Source organism: Hyalella azteca, unplaced genomic scaffold (genome assembly GCF_000764305.2).
Source record: "Hyalella azteca isolate HAZT.00-mixed unplaced genomic scaffold, Hazt_2.0.2 contig8520, whole genome shotgun sequence".
Taxonomy (NCBI): domain Eukaryota; kingdom Metazoa; phylum Arthropoda; class Malacostraca; order Amphipoda; family Hyalellidae; genus Hyalella; species Hyalella azteca.
The window spans coordinates 1-21381 of record NW_025938611.1 but is presented as its reverse complement, the minus strand read 5'-3'; the positions used below and the strand labels follow the sequence as shown (position 1 = coordinate 21381).

Sequence of the window (21381 nt, the reverse complement as noted above, 5' to 3'; positions counted from 1 at the left end):
AAAAAATGGTATCAGTGTCACGTCCGCTCTCAGCCCGTGTCGTGTGCAATAGAACGTCACGATTTGGACATAAAGACCCACTGATGTTTCTGAGAGTATCTGGCACGACCACACATGGTTGAACTAGCATAAGGTTGACCCATGAGAAGTTCATTTTTGCGATGTAGTTTGTTGTTCGCCTGTGACGTCACTGATCTCAGTGACGTCACGGGCTTTAACCAATCACCGAAATGCGATCAAACCAGTCAACCAATCCGTCATGGGAATGACGGGTTTGTTTACGTTTCTTGATCTCAGTGACGTAACAAGAAAGCTGAACTGAAAGGCGGATATCCTCGTGGGTCAACCTTATATATTTCAACCATGGGTCCAAGGGTTGGGAATCACACTCTGGAGCTAGGAGGGCCTCTCCTAGCTCCGTCCGAGCCATAGGCCCATAGCATAAAGTGGGCATTGTAGTAGAAAGTGCACTATTGAGTCTATTTCCCCACATCATCACGGTTGAATTATATAGTTCAACCGTGGGTCAACCTTATATAGTTCAACCATGGGTCAACCTTATATAGTTCAACCAAGGGTCAACCTTATATAGTTCAACCAAAGGTCAACCTTATATAGTCCAACCATGGGTCAACCTTATATAGTTCAACCATGGGTCAACCTTATATAGTTCAACCATGGGTCAACCTTATATAGTTCAACCACGGGTCAACCTTATATAGTTCAACCGTGGGTCAACCTTATATAGTTCAACCGTGGGTCCACACACCCCGGTATGGTCTGGAGGGCCGGTCTGGTGCCCCGTAGGCTGGGCGACGATGCGCCGCTGCAAGGCATCAGTAATCACGGGCTCCAGCTCCTGCAAAGCAGTACGAGTCACGGGGGTGCCCCAGCTGCCCGCGTCCCGGGTCACGGGCGAGTCCCAACTACCCGCATCATGTGTCACGGGGGATCCCCAGCTGCCCGTGTCCCCGAACACGGGGTGGTACAGCACCTCGCCTGTACGGGCGAAATATATTGATCATTAAATCAAACCACAGGGATTTATTATAATCAGCATAGTTATTAACTTGAGTCATGGGGAGCAGTGGATTGATCTTTAAACGAATTAAAATAAAGGAATTTTAACAATTATCATTTCTCATAATCATTGTTATTAACGAACTATTTCACAATCACCAAGTGATTTTATTTAAACGAATTCAAATAAAGGAATTATAAGAATTATCATTTATCACAATCATCCTTATTAACGTAACACTATTTCGCAATCACCAAATGATTTTATTGATGTTATTAATTACTAATTACCTGATCGATGCAAGACCACCGAAGTGATGCCAGCCAGCGGAGTGTAGTGATGTAAGATGTCATGCAGCAGCACAGACAACGAGACGTCCACCCCCACCACACCACACGCGGCATCACCAACACCACACGGCACTGCACCACTCACTGACACCACAACTCCTGCCGCAAAAATAAAATCATTAAAAAACATAATCATTTAAACCGAATCAATTAAGTCGTACTCTGGATAAAGTTTAAAAGACTAATACCTCACGTCAAAGGCCTCATATTTGTAACCATTCATAGCTCTTCAACATTAGCTCTACACGTTCAATTAGCTCTACATTAGCTGTACGTAGCTCTACAACATTCGCAGCTCTATCAACATTAACCTCCCCACCACTCACTCCCTCTCTATAACCATACCCCCGCCATCGCCCCCCCACCTTGCCCGTGGGCGTCCCAGTGCGGGGTGGACAACCGCACGGCGGTGGAGTAGTCGAGGGGCGGGGGCGCCGCCACGAAGCTCACTCGGCCCGGCGCCGCGGTCGCGGGCGGTTGTGTTGCGGTGCGCGCGTGCAGCTGCTCGGCTAGACCCGGCACAGTCTCCGGGTACAGCAAGTCGAATAGACGCAGCACAGCCGGTGACACAACCGACGTGTTCAGGCTGTGTGACTCCACGCCTAATGTATAATAAACCAATAAGAAGAGTTTCTTAATGAGGAATGATAATTAAGTACTATTTTACCGGATTACAAATCCTTTTGACTATTTTAAACTTAATTTTATTCAAATATTCGTCACATTAACATCGAATAACTTTGAACTTAATGAGAAATAAAAGGTCAAAAACTCAGCAAAAATATAAAGTAAAATCATGACATCTTTTCAACTTAAAACACTTCATCTAAAAGTTGTTTTGGACCTCGCAAATGCTCCAAAACTATCAATAAAATTGAAGAGAACAAAAAATACAGAGAGAAGTACGAATGAGATTTAAAATCAAGGAACACAAACCTGTTTTACCGAGCGGCGTGCGGGGGTGGTGGAGGGAGAGGGGGCACTCGGCGGCAGAGGGGGCGGGGGGGCGCTGCGGTCGCCCCGTGTCGGCGATGGCGACCAGACATCGCAGCAGCTGCTGTCGTCCGCGATACTCCCGACCTGCGATACAACACATCGAAATAATAACTACATAATAAGATTCATACTTATTCTAAATAATAATTTTAATCACCAACATTTGGCTTCATTTGCGAACCATTATTACTCAACTACATGATTTTGAATCATTAGAATCACAAACATTTTGCTTTCTTTCCGAAAAAATGCAAGCTAGCGTGACCTCTCACTTCTAAGGCCAGTCTCAGGCGACTAGCGTGTCCCTCACTTCTAAGGCCAGTCTCAGGCGACTAGCGTGTCCCTCACTTCTAAGGCCAGTCTCAGGCGACTAGCGCGTCCCCTCACTTCTAAGGTGACTAGCGTGACCCTCACTTCTCAGGTGGCGCAAGTCAGCAGCAAGCACGGCCAGTCTGAGGCGAGGGTACAGAGGGCCAGCAATGGGCGCGAGGGCACGGTGGGTGGCGGCGGCGGTGACGCGATCGTCCACGGCGCCGCTGGTGAAGTAGGCGACCACCACCGGCGCGTCGCCCGCCGTCCGCGCCACCGCCTCAAACGCACGCGCCAAACCTGCCGTGTGGTTCGTTGGCGAGGCTGGAAAGTACAAAGTTTTTATTACATTCTCAACACACATCTTGGGACCATTGCAAGACACATCTTAGAAACATTGCAGCAAACGTCTTAGGAACATCGAAACACACATAATAGATTTTTAAAATTTTAAAAATAATCAGAAAACAATCAATCAATCAGTGACATTAATATTTGTATGTGATCAAAATCTTTCAATTCATAGGACTCTTCAAGACGGTTATTGCAGGTCAATCTTTAATCAGGGAGAGATCAACTGAGATACATCTTGTGAAGTTTGGCAACAGCGTACATGATTAACGTCTCATCCCTAACAGCATGCTTTGATAATTTCATACATATAATTTTCTCAGAAAATATTTTTGTTGATTAAATTGGATTATTCAATCGATAGGTACCTAGAATACGTAGCCGTGACACAACAAAAATAAACCTATCCTTACATACATAATTGCTACATCTAAATTCTAATCATTAACTGAAGTTACATAAATCAATTAATTAGCAAAATATTCATACAAACTAGGAACACGAAAAGCGACATTTTCTGCTGAATTTCTCATATGAAACTCACATTTATCCAGGTTAAGTTTATCCAGGAATCTCAAGATGGAGGCAATGCGCTGCGAGGAAGCAGGTTGCAGGAGGTCAGGACATGGACGACCGTCAGGAGACCGCGGCACATCACTGATACTCAGAACTCCCACGTGGTCCTTTGGCGTGAGCGATGAGAGGATCAAACGAGCTGTGGGTGATACTCAACTTTAGGGTAGCTATGTTATCAAAAAAGTGAATAGCTTGTATCTCCATCAGGCAATAAATGACGGCTTTTCAAGCTAAACCCACTAATAACAGACAAGAAATCAACCGCTACGTGTACTTAGGCCACCACGTGTAATTGGGTCACTACCTACATGTACTTAGGCGGCTACCTACATAACTCCAGGAAGCTTAGCTTTTTCTGATCAACTGTCCTTGATTTGCTCCTAACCGCTATTCAATTCTGTAAGGATAACAGTGGTTGCATCAAGCAAAGTAATTTATGAACTCAATGGTAGCAATCCTATATTAGAATAATCACATGCACAAAAAAAAGTAAAACATGATCAAAAAAGTAACTGTAAATTAATTAAATAAAACTCAATTGGAGATTTAGATAGAGAATCCTACATACCTGCGTCAACAAAAGATGTCAGGCTGCGTGGCATTGTTGACCAACCAACGTCGAGGAGAAGTAAAATGTTCTTAGGCTGCGGCCGCACGGTGGTCTCATACACTCTTAGGTGACGGCCTCGATTCTGACAATCACTGGATGCGCCGTCCGGGTGCAGAGCGTCCACAGATGATGCTGAGTTAAATAAAGATCATAGATCATTCACTTGCTTAAAGAATAAATTTCAGCAGCTAAAATGCTTGTGTAGTTGAGAACCTTTGTATTGTGTCCAGAATCAACCCATGAAGGATGTCAAAAGTTGAAATAGTCAATTTTTCAATTATTTGATTATTTTGATACATGATAAAATTTTTAAATTCAAAAATATAATAACTTTTTTTATGAAACTCACAAGCTGGGCGATGAGCAGGATATTCAGTGAGCAGCCCTGAGCTGGACATGAAATACTGCCAATTGAGTTCAGGAAATTCGGCAGCGTTTGAGAGGAACACTGCAAGGTTGGAGTTCAAATGATAAGGCTTAACAAAATGAGCTTCCAGGCTAAAATCAAAGCAATACCAAAGTTTTTGCAAGATACACACAACAGAACAAAAACTATTCTTCTGAAAAGAACACAGATAATTGTTTTACTTTCAAAAATCATAACTCCAATTTTTTCTGTTAAATGAATGACAATAAATTTAATGAATTTTCACAGCACATACTACGTGTGAGCGTTGCAGAAGGCGGTGAGAAGAAGCCTACAAGAGTAGGATCGCTGCCATCACCAAAGCCAGCATCACACCACACCTCACTATTCACATTGCATCCAAACTTCTCATCATACCTGAAGGCAAAATAAAGGGAGCAGATATCATGAACAAAGAAAAATAGTTACATCATAGAGGAGAGGTAAGCTTTTTTTGTAATTTCAATCAGAACTACTATGAATTCTCTGTTAATTCTTAATGGTAAATCTCCAAAGAGAATATAAAGCATTTTTACATTTTTTGCCAACAACATACATCATAAAACTTCATAACAGATGAAAAGCAGATTATGTATACAAACATGAGAATATGATGAGGTAGGAGGCAACAAGGGTTGTACGTGGTACGAGTGTAGGGGTTCGGCCGAGACTTATTGAGTGCTGCGTCCACCATACGCAAAACAAGCCTTGCATATTTGTCCACTCGTGACTGCAGAGCCTCATGAAGCTGCAAGAACAGAATATTGAACATTTTGCACAACAAAAATACAAAATATTATTCAGGATGAAGAACGAATAAATCTAATTACAGATGTAGACACAGAAATTAGTATTAACACAAAAGTGAAAAGTAGCATTTACAGTAAACCACAATATTTACTGTCCAGTCCACCAGAATATTTATATACATCCTGTTCTGTCAACCATGCTACTACCAAAATCCTATGTGTAGAATTGATTAAAATGGGACTTGTTACAAATGCCATAATGGAACAATTCCAGTGATACATTTTAGATGATGAATAAGAACAAACATTCACTTTTGCAAGCAGATTAAAACCAACCTCGAATTTATGCAAGATAATGTTATGCTCACCAAATTCAAGTGCTGGGTAGCATTCTGATCACCAGATTTGTTGCCTAAATTTCGAGCCTGGAACTTAGCCTGTAATAAAAAGCTGAATTAATTTCACTACAGGTCACTGTCACTCCATTATAAAAACAGACAAAGTTCCTAATAATAATTTTTAATAAATAATAGAAAATGCTCAATAATCCTACTGTTTATGTACTGGGTGTCAAGTGATCAGAATCTGACCTTCAAGCGCGTGACTCCCAGGTCTTTTTCAGCAATCTGCTCAATAACTTTGCCCAGATGCTCAGCAATAGCCATCACAGGTATAGGCTTTTGATGAGTTTGCCAGATCCCATCAGCATTTACAACACTTGAATTTTCATTAAAAGTGTTGTATTTATTTGAGATGACTTCATCAGGAGAAAGAGAAGCGCTGTCATCAGCTTTAACAGAAATTGATCTGGCGTTCCTCAGAGAGAAGTCTACATATTTTTCATTGTATTCATCCAATCCCCACTTCATTTGTTTGTCTTCTTGTGAACTGAAAGTAAATTTTCTTTAAAGATAGGTATTAATATAATTTATTGCACATTTTATTATTTTATTACCTCTTTGTTTTAGGAGATCTTTCTAAATATCTATTCATCAAATTTTGATAAAACCATCCTAATATAGATATATGAGGAAAGTTCATAAATAAATACAACTATTGTCACATATCTTCTCCTATGCAACTTTTCATCAAGTATACACAAAGTTAGTTGATCACATACTGAAATATCATTGGTTGTAGCCAATTTTTTCCATCAAAAAAAGATTTAAAATTCTCTGCTGAGAACCTTTTAATTCCCAAACGCGAGTCAGATTGTATTTCTTCATTGAACTGAACAGAGTGGGAGTATTCCTTGATTCTCTTCTTCTTTTGTACATCAGCTGCAACCAAGCACATGAAGAGAACTTGACAGATGACAACTTTCCTGAAATCAGCCAGAAAATTAATTACAAAGAAGAGATAATATTTTAGTAAAATTCTATGGACTATACTTCATTGTTTCAATATTGAACCAGCTAACTCACACAGTCAGACCAAAATTTTCATTCAAGATGCAATGAGGTTTTGTCACTATTAGTCAGATCAGACTGGTGTATAGCCATTGGTTTATTTGGTTACCTATATCTAGTATATTAGAGAATATGATGCAATTACAGGATGAGACAATAGGTCTCCCAGAGTTCAGGGTACCTTTTCATTTATATTGTTCACTGCTCATAAAAAAGCAACATAAATAGAATATGATAAAAAATATAAAAATTATAGATCATTTTCAAAATAGATCATTTTAATTGGAGGCTGGGGCATACATCATTTATACTACTGTAGCAATTTGAGAGTGATCAATGTTAGAAACTTCCAATTCACTTAGCTATCGAATTACAATTTATAAGCATTTGAATTTCAAGTAATTATAATAAAACTCACCACAGTAGAGCCATGTTTGCAGTTGAAATTTACAATCCAGTTGAACCAGTTAAAACTGTTTTGAAGGTAGGGTACATCGTACCTTACCTTCACACCATAAGGTTCCAAAGCAGTGCATGATAGGTATTTAGAATTTCAACACAGGAGCTACTAGGCCAGTGTGCAACTGTGCATTCCAGCACTGTCAGTCATTTTCACTTGGAGTAGATCCAGCCATGCAATTGCCAGTTTAAGGACTTGCATGTGGCTAGCGACCTAGTGATTTCTGCATTCCTGGAAATTAAACAAATAATTAGAATTCAAAGCTCATATAAACAAGTATGTAAAGACATATGGACATAAAGATATGTAAAGACCTCTCTTTTATTTGTTCTCTGCATCTATTTCTCTGAAGTAATAAACAACTGAGATATTGCAATGCCATAAATACCATATTGGAAAAAGAAATCAGAAAGAAGCCTATTTTTTCACAGACTCAGAGACCAAAAAATGCCAAAAAATTGTGCCTTCTGCATTACTTGTTCTCCAGGCAAAGAACTAACTTTGTACAGCAATCCCTTGATTAACACGGTTAATAAATCCCCGAGTTTTACCATGTTAAGCAAAACCGCGCAAATCTAACTTAAGAATATATAGTCAAATGGGGTAAGACAGGATCGCAGCCTTTATGGGGTAAGAAAGGACCAGCCCATGGTGTGCATTCTAATTGCACTAAATTTAATTCGACAAAAGAATATGTTAGAGCAATCATTGCCTGTCATTTCAGTGTTTGTTTCAACCCTCTTCTGCAAATAATGAATTTCTGGCTAATTTTTAAAGAAAACCTATGTGAAGAAGGGTCACAAAATAGTTAACCCTGTTTAGGAAATAAGCTCTGTCTAATGACAAAAAATTTATTGGCCAGGTTTGTGGATGTAGGCAGGTAACCTCAAGTAATAAGCAACTTTTGAGACATACTTGGCATTCCTACCTGCTACCATCACTGCCTGACATGTATTCTAAAATGGGGTAAAAAAGGACTGGTCATGGGGTAAGACGGGACCACTAAATGATCCTGTTTTACCCCACAAACGGTCCTATCTTACACCACATATGGTCCAGTCTTACCCCACAATTGGTCCTCTATTACCCTACAGTATATCAAAAATAGTTTTTAAATGAATATATTATTATGCAGTAACTGGAGTATTTTGGTCAAAATGTTTATCTTTTGCTCACTCTCACCAAATTTCTTTGAAAATTTCAATCTTGAATAAGGCATTACTGCTAAAATACTGGAGTTTCTTGCAAGTTTCTTGGACTTCTTATTATTGCTAGCAAAAGTAAAGTATAAAATGATAATTAACTATGCCAGCTATATAACATCATCCATATTTTTTGCTCAAAAGACTAAATGGATCATATGGCTGCATTTAATATCAACAAAGTTTTCTCGTGACAAAACCTCCAATGTGATTGATATTAAAGTTGACTTCCCACGACACAAAACAGTAACAAGTGGTTGTTTAATCAAATAATGTGTTTCTAGATGGTAGGGTTGGCGATTTTTTTGATTTTTTTAAAAAAATCAAAAATCAATGATTTTTTTTATTTTTTCATGATTTTTTTTATTTATTTGATTTTTTCATCTTTTTTGTCTTTTTGAAGTGTCATTTTTTTTTTGTTGCAATTAGCCTACTAACAATAACAGTATATGGATCATAATGGATGGCTAAAAAGGCACTTGTTGCCTTCAATAATGGCCAGCAGGCCAAGGTAGTGTTTACCACTTAGGGATTTTTGGGTAAATGATTATTGAAAAGTCTATTCATTAGCTTTGTTAAGTTTGTATGGAGCAAGGTAATGAGCTAAATATTGACCATTTAACTGGCTTCAATATACAAAAACACTTCAGGAATGCAGATCTTCTAAACACTGAAGAGTCACAAAACAGATAGGTAGCTGATAGCACAGTGCACAGCACTATCAATAGATCTACCAGTTTTATGTCCTATAAATCTACCAGACTCTACCCTCTATATACACTGACTAGTAGTGACTGAGTGACTGCACTGTTCCCATTTAATTCAGACCAATAAACCAATACTAAACATAAACTGAACGATAACCAAACAAACCTCATACAACTTGAAATGAGACTTAAGTTATGAGAAAAGCTAACACTGTTTGAAATAAACATGTGCACAATTCAAATATTTTATATCCATTCACTGCATTTAATTATTTTATAAATAGTCTTATAATTGTAATTGTTTTGTTTCTAGTTTTAAATTCACATATTTAAAGATTGAAATAAAATATTTTAATTAGAATACTTGTATTAGGGTGGAAAATCTTTTTAATTGCCTAAAAGGTCAATACAATCTCAACCTCTCAATATACTGGGTGGGGCGGAGCCAATTGAGCAGTTTTCAGGTCAAATAAAAGAGTAATGGAGGTACATAATGAAGAAAGTTTATTATCCTAGAGGTTAGCATAACATACCATTTAGAATACCGTACTTATGTTTTGAAAACAATATCTGGAAGATGGGGGCCGTTAGCTGCAACACACTGTTGGAGTCGTTCTCAGAGGAGGGAGTAACCCTAACAGTGAATTCCAATTGCTATGCTGCAATGTTGCAAAATTTCTTGAAGCCCATGATGGAAAACATTGTTGAAAATGAAGCATAAAGACGTGTGGTTTCAGCAGGATGGGGCTACAGCTCACACAGCCCGAATGTCACTCAAAGTTTTGAAATGCATGTTCCCAGACTCTGAGGGGCGATTTACAGTGGCCTGCGAGGTCACCCGATCTGAGCATTTGCGATTTCTTTCTTTGGGGACATCTAAAAGAAAGGGTGTTCAAAAGTCGCCCTCACACCCTACCACAGCTAAGGGAATGGATTATTGCAGCAGAGGCTATAGCCATACCTCGCCATATGTGTGAACGTGCTGTAGGGAAACTTCCGAGAACTATCCCAACAGTGTGATTCAGCTAACAAACCCCATCTTCCTGATATTGTTTTCAAAACATAAGTATTTTAAATGGTATGTTATGCTAATCTTGAGGAAAATAAATTTTCTTCTTCATGTACCTCCATTACTCTTTTATTTTGCCTCAAAACTGGTCAATCAGTTCTGCCCCACCCTGTATAAGCTAGCTAACACATTTAAATTGTATATTGTAATCAATATATAACAAATAGTCAAATAGGCAAAGACTACTTATTGCCTTATAAAAATTAGCTAAGCTGCTAGCTACGTACAATGTATTGCACACTTGATGCCTCTGTACCAAAAACATTCAATTTATTGGAACCTAATACATACTAAAGGCAACATGTTTATATACCAATTTGTCATTTATAGTACATTTATACTAAACCATGAATAACAATACCTCAATATAAATTAAAGACTGCCACTCAATATATTTAATTATATGAAAAATAAAAAAAATTGAAAAAATCCAAAAAATCATGATTTTTCTATAAAAAAAATCAAGTGATTTAATCACATGATTTAGTCATTTTGATTTAATCATTGCCAACCCTGCTAGATGGATAATATTGAATATCAGATTTGTACTTCTATTAAAAACCTTGTAACATAAAAATTACCAGTTGGTCCTGTCTTACCCCAGCCTGGTCCCATCTTACCCCAATGGGGTAAGATGGGAGTTGGGACCAGCTCACTTTTTTTAATCTGTACAGAAAACTATGTTAGATGCAAAACGTCTGAGTTGTAGCTCAGAAGCCCATTGCATAACTTCACCTTGTGATAGGTTTAGGGTTTTTTAGTTATTCATGGTATAGGTGCTACAGGCTTGTTAGTGATTTCGGTCCTGTCTTACCCCATCTGACTATATGGGAATAATTATAATGAATCCTCAAAAATAGCAAAGTTACATAATAATTTTTTTTTTCACTAAAATTCCTCATATTTTTTTCTAAATAATAGGGGAAATAAATAAAAGAAATGCGAATGAATTAACATTTATTTATCACTGAAAAACAAATCCAATTTCAATTGCACAGTAGATTTCTTTCTCTCCTGCATAATTGCGCGATAGCAATTCACTTGCCTACCCAGGCCAAAGAAAATTATCAAGGAAAATTATGTAGTTTGATAAAAGTGAGCAGTAGATATGGCAGCGATCTTGACCAGTTAAGGTTAACAAGTAACTAGAGCACGGGCATGGCGCACTTACCGGCAAATGCTGCCGAACTCGACCATTCAAGTTATGAACGAGACAAGGCGAGGTTAAACCAACTCTGTAGTCAGTACGAGTGTCTATGGAAGGGGGCCTTATTTAAAGAATTATTTGCTGAAATTCATAAAGTAACAACATTTGGCAAATTTTTCCAAAAGTCGTAACAAAAGTAACAACATAATATCTAATAAGCAAAAAGTAAAACTTTTGTTACAAACGTAACACCTCTGGCTAGAGGCGGGAAAATGATGCGTTGTGAAAAAAAAGTCGTGCTAATCAAAACTGGTACCACGTAGATTAAGGATAGGTCGCAAATTTTTTCCGCGTTAATCAAAACCGCGGTATTCAAAACCGTGCTAATCAAGGGATTGCTGTATATAACTTTCAGTCTTTCACACATGAACTGAAGAAGATGATCAGAACTAAGCATTACATTTACATTGTGAACATTCAATTGTTTGTTAAACTTAAACTAAGTTGAGAAGTCAGTGATCAGAAGATTATTATTAAATTTCAAGTCTCAAGCTAACCTAACCTGAGTCCTGAGTCTGGAGTGGACAAAACTCAACTGCATTAGGTTAAATCAATCATTTAAACTCTGGTCTTTGAGCTTGAGCTGCCTTCAGTTTGAAATTTTCTTAAACCATACCATGGTAACATAGTGGCAAAGCATAGTGTTTTTTAGACTCTCCCTCAAGTTCATTTGTGAGTCCCATAAGTAGACCAGTAAAGCATCCTGGATACCAGCAGTATCATATATAAGAAATTGATTTAAATCTTGGGTAAATGAGGAAATTAAAAATGAACTGATTCTAAAAAAGCTCTGGTTTGCCACTATGCATGGTATTGATGGTAATGATGGTATTATCGTAATTGTCCTTACCATTTTATTTTCTTTGACACTGATAATTAAATAAGGTATTTTAACATAGTCAATCAAAATTCTGATTCAGAATTTTGATTGACTATGTTATAATACCTTATTTTATAATCAGTGTCAAAGAAAATAAAATGGTAAGGACAATTACGATAATACCATCATTACCAATTTACCATGGTATGGTTTAAGAAAATTTCAAACTGAAGGCAGCTCAAGCTCAAAGACCAGAGTTTAAATGATTGATTTAACCTAATGCAGTTGAGTTTTGTCCACTCCAGACTCAGGTTAGGTTAGCTTGAGCCTTGAAATTTAATAATAATCTTCAACGAGACCATCACAGTATCAGAATCAAAAACGGCACGGACATGAGACGCCAACAATTCAACTTGAACTTCAGAGTACAGAAATCTGATATAACAGAATTTGGACTACAGTCTTACAGATAAATGCCAAATGGTTAGTTTAGTAGTTGCTTTTAGAGTTTAGACTTCGGTAACCCTTCTTCGTCTTCCATCCTCCTGTCGCAAATGGAAAGATAACCTAAACTTACGACCAAAACTGTCACCTTTTCAAGAGCGTTACTTACACCATCTTTCGTTTCTGCTCCGCCACTCATACTAGCATCGCACGTATTGACTACCTACTGACTCCTGAAAAAGCTTTTGTTTACACTTTCCGTGCGTCGTATCTTCCTGAACGAATTCAAATCCGTCATTATTTCCTTCATCGATGTTTGGGCGGCAGTTTAAAACATACCTAACATAGTTGAAACGAATAATTCAAATTATTATTATAATTGAATTATATAGTTCTGATTTTCATTTGAGAAATTTGAAGTTGTATTACTCGCCTAATTTCCAACATCAATTCTTTTTGCTTTTTGGAGTTAGGAATTATCGCGGACAGTCGGACACTGGCGTCGAACAGCTGATTAGCCAAGAATTTTTTCAACACGCGGGAGCTCTCGCCGTCTTTTTAGTTTGGGAAATGAGCATTATACTCATAGTTGTACAACTTCTCAAGTAAAAAAAGTCACACTCCCCCAAAATGGCTGAAGCTGCTTTAAGAGAACTAATTGAAATGCTAATGAGTGAGAAGGAAGACGTAAGACTTGGTGCACACCTGACTTTGGCACGTATGTTTATAACTTCATACCTACAAGTTTTGATTATTATCAGTCCAAAATCAAAAAACAAAATTTATGCCTTTAGAATTGATATTACAAATAATGTTGCTGTACCTTTTAAAATTAAATAGCTATTAGAATTTTATTAGTTGTCTGTCAAAAATTTTTTGCATCTAAGAAGCTTTTTCAGTTAACAGAAAATTGGCTTCTTGTTATGTAATTGCTATGAACTTAAGAAGTGCCTGATGACAAGGCTATGAAAAAAACTTGGCCTTGCAGCTTTTTTGGAATATTGAAGCAGTTTTTTACCTCGTTAATTGCTCAAAATGAACCATTTGAAATTATTTTATGTTTATTCTCTATATTGTAGCTAATGTATCAAAATTTTATTTTCAATTACTGATGTTAATAATTTTTTCAGAACTGAGTGGAACATCTGAGGGAGCTCTGCTTGTTGGCCAATGTTCCAGCATCATGAATTTGGTTATTGGATCTTTAGTTACCATCTCCCCTGAAGATTCATCTCAGCTGCTCCCTACAGTTCTTACACTGCTCACCAATATTGCAGTGACACCTGCTGGTGCCAAAGCAGTGTTATCACACTTGAAAACAATGCTGCCTTCAGTACTCAAGGTTTCCACATTTCATAGTAGCCTATTCTTTTATTTATTTATTTAATTTTTATTATTTTAATGTTGAGTAGTTAGCTTCATATTTTAATTTTGAAAGGTAATTAGCCTATATATATTTCATTTTTGCACTTCTATAGGTAGTTAATGTATTTAGCCAATTTCAAAATAACCTGAAAGAACCAAATATAAAATATTGAAATAATTTCAAAATAACCTTTTAATCTCTGTTTTGTGCAAAAAAAAAAACATTCATTTTAGGTAGAATTCTATGGAAACATTCAACATTTAAATTGCAAATTTACTTTACTATCAAATGACTTTATCTAAAACTAAATATAGTGCATTGAGTTCATTGAAAATAAAGTATGAAACAGCATCCACATAAGTATATTATTGTAGATTTTCTGACACACTGTATCTCTGCTCACAGATCTGGAACTTGTTATCAGTTAATTAGCCAAAAAGTAGAATGATGAAAATTGTACTCTAATTGTCTAAAAAAAAAAAAGGAAAATAATTGTCAGGCTGTTTCAAATTTGACATGGCAAATTACTTCAAAAAATAAAATAAAGGAAAAAGACACCAATTGCATGTACCTCATTGAATCCTGTATATAACTAATGAAACTTGGAATATCTTTAATCCTTGAAATATGATTTTGCAGTTACCATACCTAATTATATTAATTCATATATGAATTAATATCATTTGCTCCATACTGCAGCAACAATGATTGTTGCATAGATTTTGAAGGGAAAAAAGCTATTAAAATAAAGGAGTAATGGATAAATGGACTCATCTTAAGTCTAACATGTGTCTAAAATTTCTTTGGAACTTTTCATGTTTTATAGATATATATTTTTTCCTGCACTGTATTTTATTGTAATGCAACTTTAGTGTAATATACATAAAACATGATCCAGTGTTTTAGTTGTTTGAATATTTTATTTTCATACCTGTGTACTGTCATATGCATCATCATGCTCTCAATAATATGAAGGCTGCACCTCCTATAGTTGAGTAGGTATTTGAGCACTTTTTTTTTCTTCATGCAATTTTAGGGAAAAATAGGAATGGGCTACCAATTAAAACTCAGAGCATCTATATAATTCATTTGCATGAATTTAGTAAATGATTCATATATTTCATGCAAGGAATATTTAGTTCTATGAATTATTTTAGCTCTATGTCAAATTATGAAGATTGATTAGTAACGAAATTTAATTTCCTATGTTGGCTATGTACGTAAAATATATAATTATCTGTTGTATGAATTTCAATCAGCAATTTCCATTAATACTTGCAGTTAATCACAGAGCCTAAGAGTCGACATGCTGATCGAGCTTGTGCTTTGCTGGTGAACATCACGCACCAAAAGGAGCATTGCCAGGCAGTACTGCAGTGTGTGCAAGAGACCAGCAGCTCCGCGCTACACACCTTGCTCCTAGCAGCGACCAACACCTCCTACAACACCGCCGACAACTCCTTAGACCTCCTCATGTCTGTCTTTGAAAATATCTCTCAGCTCCCTGAGGGAAGGAAGTGAGTAAAGATATTATTTATAAATAGCTTTTAACTAAGCAATAGAGTAATCTAGGGGTGATTATTTATGAATTACTTTGGCCCAAACGATGAAACAACTCACGTGAGTATTTATGAATTGCTTTTACCGAAATAACAAAGTAAAAGGAGTATTTATCAATTGCTTTCACTGTGGGAAGGAGTTAAATAAAGAAGAGAGCATTTAAAAATTGCTTTGCTGGGATAAAATGATTGAGGACAGTATTCATGAATTGCTCTGTAGTGACAAAAGTAGTGTAGCGTAAATTTATTCTACATACAAAATTTAAGATGAAATGTGTAGCACTATTTGAAAGATCTAACTTAATAATATTGTCATCAATTTGACCGTGGAAACATGATCGTTCATACTTGCTCTATGTACTGTATGTACTGAATGGTGAAACTGGAATATTTGAATAATTAATCTACACAGCCGATTATTTGTATTACAAAAAACATTTGTCTAATAACTTATTTTAGAAGTTTGATAAATTCTATTTCCCTTATGTGTTTTACATTTTAAATCGAAAGGAATAAACTCCTGTTGGCAAATTTGCACTTGTAGTTGTATTCAGTTTTTGCCTTGCAGAGCATTGCTTGATCGCAAAAGTGTGATGATCCAACGGCTGCTTCCTTTCACGCAGTACATGGCCTCCACTTCCAGACGAAGATCAGCTGTTGCCACGCTGCATAACTGCTGCTTCCAGAAGGGTGAATAAGTTAACTTCGCTAGCAGTAGCTAAGACTAAACACTACTGTATAATTTATGTCCATTTATATTATTTTTTGAGTGTTGTTTTGCTGCATTTCCGCAAATAAGAGCCATCTTTGAAATATCTCTAGTTGGTGTGAGTTGAATTTCTGGCACTCTTTTGCTGAACATGATTTTCGTTATAATTGTAAAGGGTTCCTAAATGCAAATATTTTACCACATATTTAAAGTTTCTAAACACAAATATTTACCACATAGTTACGGTTCCTAAACACAGATATTTACCACATATTTATTGTTCCTAAACACAAATATTTACCACATATTTAGGGTTCCTAAACACAAATATTTACCACATATTTAGGGTTCCTAAACACAAATATTTTCTGACTGTCAGAATGAGATTTTGCATCGCAATTGTACCGCTGAGATCTAAAATCAAAGTCAAAATAAACATCAAAAATTGTTTGAATATCATCTGAAAGTATTTGTTGTCATTTATGTCTTCTAACACATCACAAGTTTAAGGATTATTTATTTAAATTATCGTCAATGCCACTAACTTTGCCACTTATGCCGCCGGCCTTCAAAAGAAACTATCTATTTGTTAACAAAACGGAGCCATAACTTTCTAGCCCGATCGAAAAAGCTTTCGAAACCTACAAATCGTGAAACTGGCAATCGAAACCTATATATAAATCGTAATTGTGACCAGTATTACACGGTTTTGATGTATGAGCGGCTAATTAAGTGCACTTATTTGTCGTTGACAGTAGATGTAAACCTCCACATTATTTTATATTACTATAAGATAGCGGAATAAGCTTTTTTAAACACGAGTGGTTAATGACCAGAGAAATCATTGATTTAAATTTTCAGGATCTAATTTTCTTCAGTGGACGTTGGTTGATAAAAATTCAGGTTCAAGGAAGTAATTTAATTTATTAACGACGTTTCGAATGTGACATTCACAGTGAGAGTTGTTGTCAAGGGTGTCAGGGAGCCTGTTGAATTCATCACGGATCATGAGATGAAGTTGCTCGATGGTAAGACTTTGAGACCTGCAGGTCTGGTTGCGAAATTGTCTCAGGTGGCAGGAAAAACAGCTGCTCAATGTCGATGAAAATTTAAATCAATGATTTCTCTGGTCATTAACCACTCGTGTTTAAATTATTTTATATGTACAGTTATTCTATATTATTACTCTAATGATGGCAGCTGTGCGCTACAAGCACCAGCAGAGAGCGGCTCCGCAAGCTCAATATTTATCTCGTGCTCCGTGAGCTCCACAAATGGGAAACGAATGAACCCTGCCTGACGCTCCTCGAAGACCTGGTTAACATTTTAATCAGGTGAGTCTGCTTCTAGATAGTTTTTCGACTGGATCACCAAGTGAGGCAATTAGTTGGAGGGAACCAAAAAAATTTAATTTGGAAAATAATATCTAATTAGCATTGTAACAAGATTGACGTTTTTGTTTAAACTGACCACTTAATTAAAAAGCCCTTATTCTTACGTTATGTAGTTTTAGACAGATTTATTCGTAGATGGTATTATTTAGTGATAATTTTTTAATTTTTGCATTCTGCTAGCCAAATTTCTTTGCATNATTTCAATTAGATAAGCTACTGGAGATCATTTACTACCCTTACTACTATTTGCTACTCTTTACTGAAATCATGCTATTCTAAGTGGTTGAAGGTATTTTTTGTCTTTTTCAACTTATCATTCTGAAAAGATTGAATGAATTTTCCCTTCTTTTTTGAGCTAATTAGAATAGTTACAGGATTCTTTTCTGTCCTTGACAGAACTGAGGAGGAAATCGGAGTTGATGACCTCAGCTCCATGGAAATCCCCGAAGACTTGCGGAAGAAATTCGAGGACCTGAACAAACAGAATGAAGACGACCCAATACCGGCGCCGAGCAAGAGTGAATAAAGCTTACCGTGATAATATTTTCTTTAATTTATTTAGTAATAATCCTTCTGACTACGTCAAAGGTTGGAGACTAGGAAATAGGGACTAATATGTATTAGAAAACAATGAAATAAAAAATTTAGTTTAAGACTAAACAAATACTTATCTACGTTATCGTTAACTATCGACTAAAGGTTGCTCTAAAATATGATTTTTTTACAGGAAATACCATACGAGGCTGAAAAAACCTTATAGATTAGCTCAAACATTGTCGTTGGTGTAGATCGCAATTCTTGTATCAGGCCGCAATATAGTAGGGCGGAGAGTGAGATCGCACTTGTAGCGGTTCTCAGTGAACCAGTTCTTGATGGCCTGCCAGTGAGGCTTGGTGCACACAAAAGTCAACAACCCCACAAATGCTGCAAGCAAAATAATACACACAGTTAACAGAGCTGTAAATCCTGCAGTGCTGCAATGTAAATTCACGAGAGGTGGCGGCTCGTCTTGAGGGTTGCAATATGGCGTCCACCAGACGTCGTCTCCTCGCAGATACATCGTCATCTGGAACACGCCGATGGACTCCTTGAAAGATGAGCACAACTCCTCAGCAGCGCTGGCGAAACACTTTACTTTCTGTACCAAATTATCATCTAACTTTAATATTAAACCCAACTTTTCATCGACTTTCACCATAAATTCACTCCAGCGGGTCAGCTCACCATTCCACTTATCATCGAAGGAAGCAGTCATGACAACGCGTAACGTCGGATTGAACCTCACTTCGAACTCTATATGGAAAGCACTTCTAGAATAAATATAGAACCGATATTCTTGGTATTGACTGAATGTCGCGGCATAACAAGCAGACGTGTCGTTGGCGCCATGAAGAGCTCGTAATGAGAAGGTAGGACAGTCGGCCAGGTCCTGTGTGTGGTAAGTGCAAGACGACACAAACGGCACGGCAGGGGGAGCTTGCGATGCTGCCTCTGACGCCAGCAGTACAACCAGGAGTGTAAAGCCACTGTGTAAACTAAAATGTAAAGCATTGTTGTAGTGTAAGGAGTGTAAACCGACCTTAGCCATCGTGTAAAGCATTGTTGGCGAGGAGTGCTGGCAGGGATTTCCGGTTAATTCGCACTACAGTTAAAAAAAAAACATTAAGGTACATGATATTAAAACGGGTCTATCTTCTTGTGTGCCTGAGGAATATTCCCGTGTTATACTGAGTGTCAGTGTTTTGAACTTGATTGACTTATCCACCTCACAATTTTAAGACCGTTGCTGTACATGGCCGTGGAAAAATGGATTGTATTTTGCTTCTTGTATCTGGAAGGCTGAAATCACGTTTGGGACAATATTAGAGTTTCAGGGGCTTCTTCTCACTGCCTCACACGCCGTGAAATCGTCCAGGAAGCGGTGAGATGATCTGCCAAATAAGAAATAATTAGAACGAGTAGAAAAATGATTGGACCACTGCCCAGAAGTGGGACACAGTATTCTCAGGATCACGAACGAACAATGAACGAACACATTGCAATCTCCATGTAGAGAACCAAACTGTAAGCATCGTAAGCCTGCCGTGTACATTCTACTAATTATTCTGCTGAAACCTCCAATCCAGATATTTGTTTGCGAACAGTAAACACAATCTGCCGTTTCCGCTTCAAATAATTTTCAGCTTTGTATCCAGATGTAATGTTTCATGAACTTTTAGAATTTTTTTCCTGAAAACGTTCATAACTCTATAGTACGCATTAGTAAAATAGACCAAGAGCATATGACGGGAAGCTATCACTCACCGGAAGTCACAAGATAAACTACACCAAGGTTAGAACTAATGTCTCAATCCTGACAATTTTTTTTATACTAACATAATGGGCCACTACCAATGGGAAGGAGATTTTAAATATACTGTGGGCTGAAGCTGACGATGAAAAAATGACACTGTCAAGTTGTCAACTATGCCGCACGAAAAGGAGTCTAGTGAACTGTAACGATAATGTTCGTAAAAAATATCGTTTGTTTGTAACTTTTATAACGAAACATACTATAATCTGCCATTTCAATCAAAAGGAAAAAGTGACAAGCTAATTCCCCATATTTTCAATATAAATAATTCGGTGGATATTCGAGTAATTTTTTCACTTTTAAACAGTACAAACAATTACAAATTAAACTGGGATTTGACATAGATCGGGTGAGTAAGCGCTTATGTTGGAGATGTGCTTTGAAGCATTTATTATTAGCAAATTTGAAGTTAGGCAGCTTATCGTAGCGGGACTTACAGCTTTATTGAAGAAATTGAAACGTGCGGCAGGTTATAACGGTTCATCGTTGAGATTTGTGGGTTGTCATCAGTAATTTGTATGGGGTTTCGTCGTTAAGGTTTTATGGGGTTTCATCAATAACGTTACATGGGGTTTCATCAGTAAGGTTTTATGGGGTTTCATCGATAAGCCTGGTAACATGGGGTTCCATCAGTTAGGTTTTATGGGATTTCATCAATAAGGTTACATGGGGTTTCATCAGTAAGGTTTTATTCGTTCTATCGTTAAGGATGCTTACCGTTAAATAAAGTTCCAGTTCGTCTGCGATGACGCGTTACTGGTTCGTGATTCCTGTTTTCATATTTCAGTCACATGCATCCACAGTGTCCACTGTCCAAGTGAGTCACGGCGAACCACGAAGCCAGCTAACTGAATACATTGACCTGCATCCTCAGCGAATATTTTACGTATATATAATAAAATATCATATTTTCACAATATATTACGAAACAAACTAGACTGCGCTGAGCCGCTGACACGTGCATCGGACGACAGGATATTTCTTCATCCGACTCGAGCAGATTAAGGTGAAAAGTTTAATTACTTTAATTAATTAATTTAAAAATAACTTGAATCTGTAATAAAACACTGAAGTCCTAGTACCATTCAAACAAAAATATTTACGAGTGTAAGCACCATCAGCCAGTCACTCATGTTTTTTTCAATCAGAACCTACAGATGAGCAATTGGATGCTACGTGCACTTAGGCTGCAATAAGTATCTAAACCGGTCCGTGTACTTAAACGAGTTTTGATAGTACTTTAGTATAGTATCTTCGGCATTGAAGAATAGGCCTGTCGCCGATTCTTGTACTTTTCTTGGCTAGACTCGCCTT

At 37.1% G+C, this 21381-nt stretch overlaps 3 protein-coding genes across 3 annotated transcripts; 1 reads left to right on the top strand and 2 right to left on the bottom strand.

Moving 5' to 3' along the window:
- Positions 1–769: 769 nt before the first annotated feature.
- Positions 770–12956, bottom strand: LOC108675120 (the record flags this gene model as incomplete). Its single annotated transcript, XM_018163105.2, is given in 15 exon segments — positions 770–999; positions 1312–1470; positions 1737–1973; positions 2308–2451; positions 2782–3000; positions 3572–3742; positions 4172–4345; positions 4563–4661; positions 4876–4997; positions 5222–5367; positions 5737–5805; positions 5959–6256; positions 6555–6692; positions 7196–7468; positions 12856–12956. Coding segments are annotated over 14 exon segments (2220 nt in total), but the record flags the coding sequence as incomplete, so codon positions are not given.
- Positions 12957–13188: 232 nt separating this feature from the next.
- Positions 13189–18471, top strand: LOC108675121 (protein HGH1 homolog). Its single transcript, XM_018163107.2, has 7 exons — positions 13189–13404; positions 13817–14028; positions 15334–15569; positions 16180–16301; positions 17076–17080; positions 17521–17654; positions 18111–18471. Exons 1-7 carry the CDS (start codon positions 13317–13319, stop codon positions 18238–18240), a joined length of 927 nt encoding a protein of 308 aa, XP_018018596.2. The 5' UTR covers positions 13189–13316; the 3' UTR covers positions 18241–18471.
- Positions 18253–21341, bottom strand: LOC125178277. The gene is made up of 2 exons (XM_047881659.1): positions 20785–21341; positions 18253–19645 (listed from the first exon to the last, which is right to left on the bottom strand). The coding sequence occupies exon 2, from the start codon at positions 19312–19314 to the stop codon at positions 18481–18483; it is 834 nt and encodes a 277-aa protein (XP_047737615.1). The 5' UTR covers positions 19315–19645; positions 20785–21341; the 3' UTR covers positions 18253–18480.
- Positions 21342–21381: the final 40 nt, after the last annotated feature.

Coding starts and splice junctions, on each gene's coding strand:
- LOC108675121 (XM_018163107.2), top strand. CDS start 13,317: ATGGCTGAAGCTGCTTTAAGAGAACTAATTGAAATGCTAATGAGTGAG. Junction 13,405..13,816: donor TGCACACCTGACTTTGGCAC/GTATGTTTATAA, acceptor TAATTTTTTCAG/AACTGAGTGGAACATCTGAG. Junction 15,570..16,179: donor CAGCTCCCTGAGGGAAGGAA/GTGAGTAAAGAT, acceptor TTTGCCTTGCAG/AGCATTGCTTGATCGCAAAA.
- LOC125178277 (XM_047881659.1), bottom strand. CDS start 19,314: ATGCTTTACACGATGGCTAAGGTCGGTTTACACTCCTTACACTACAAC.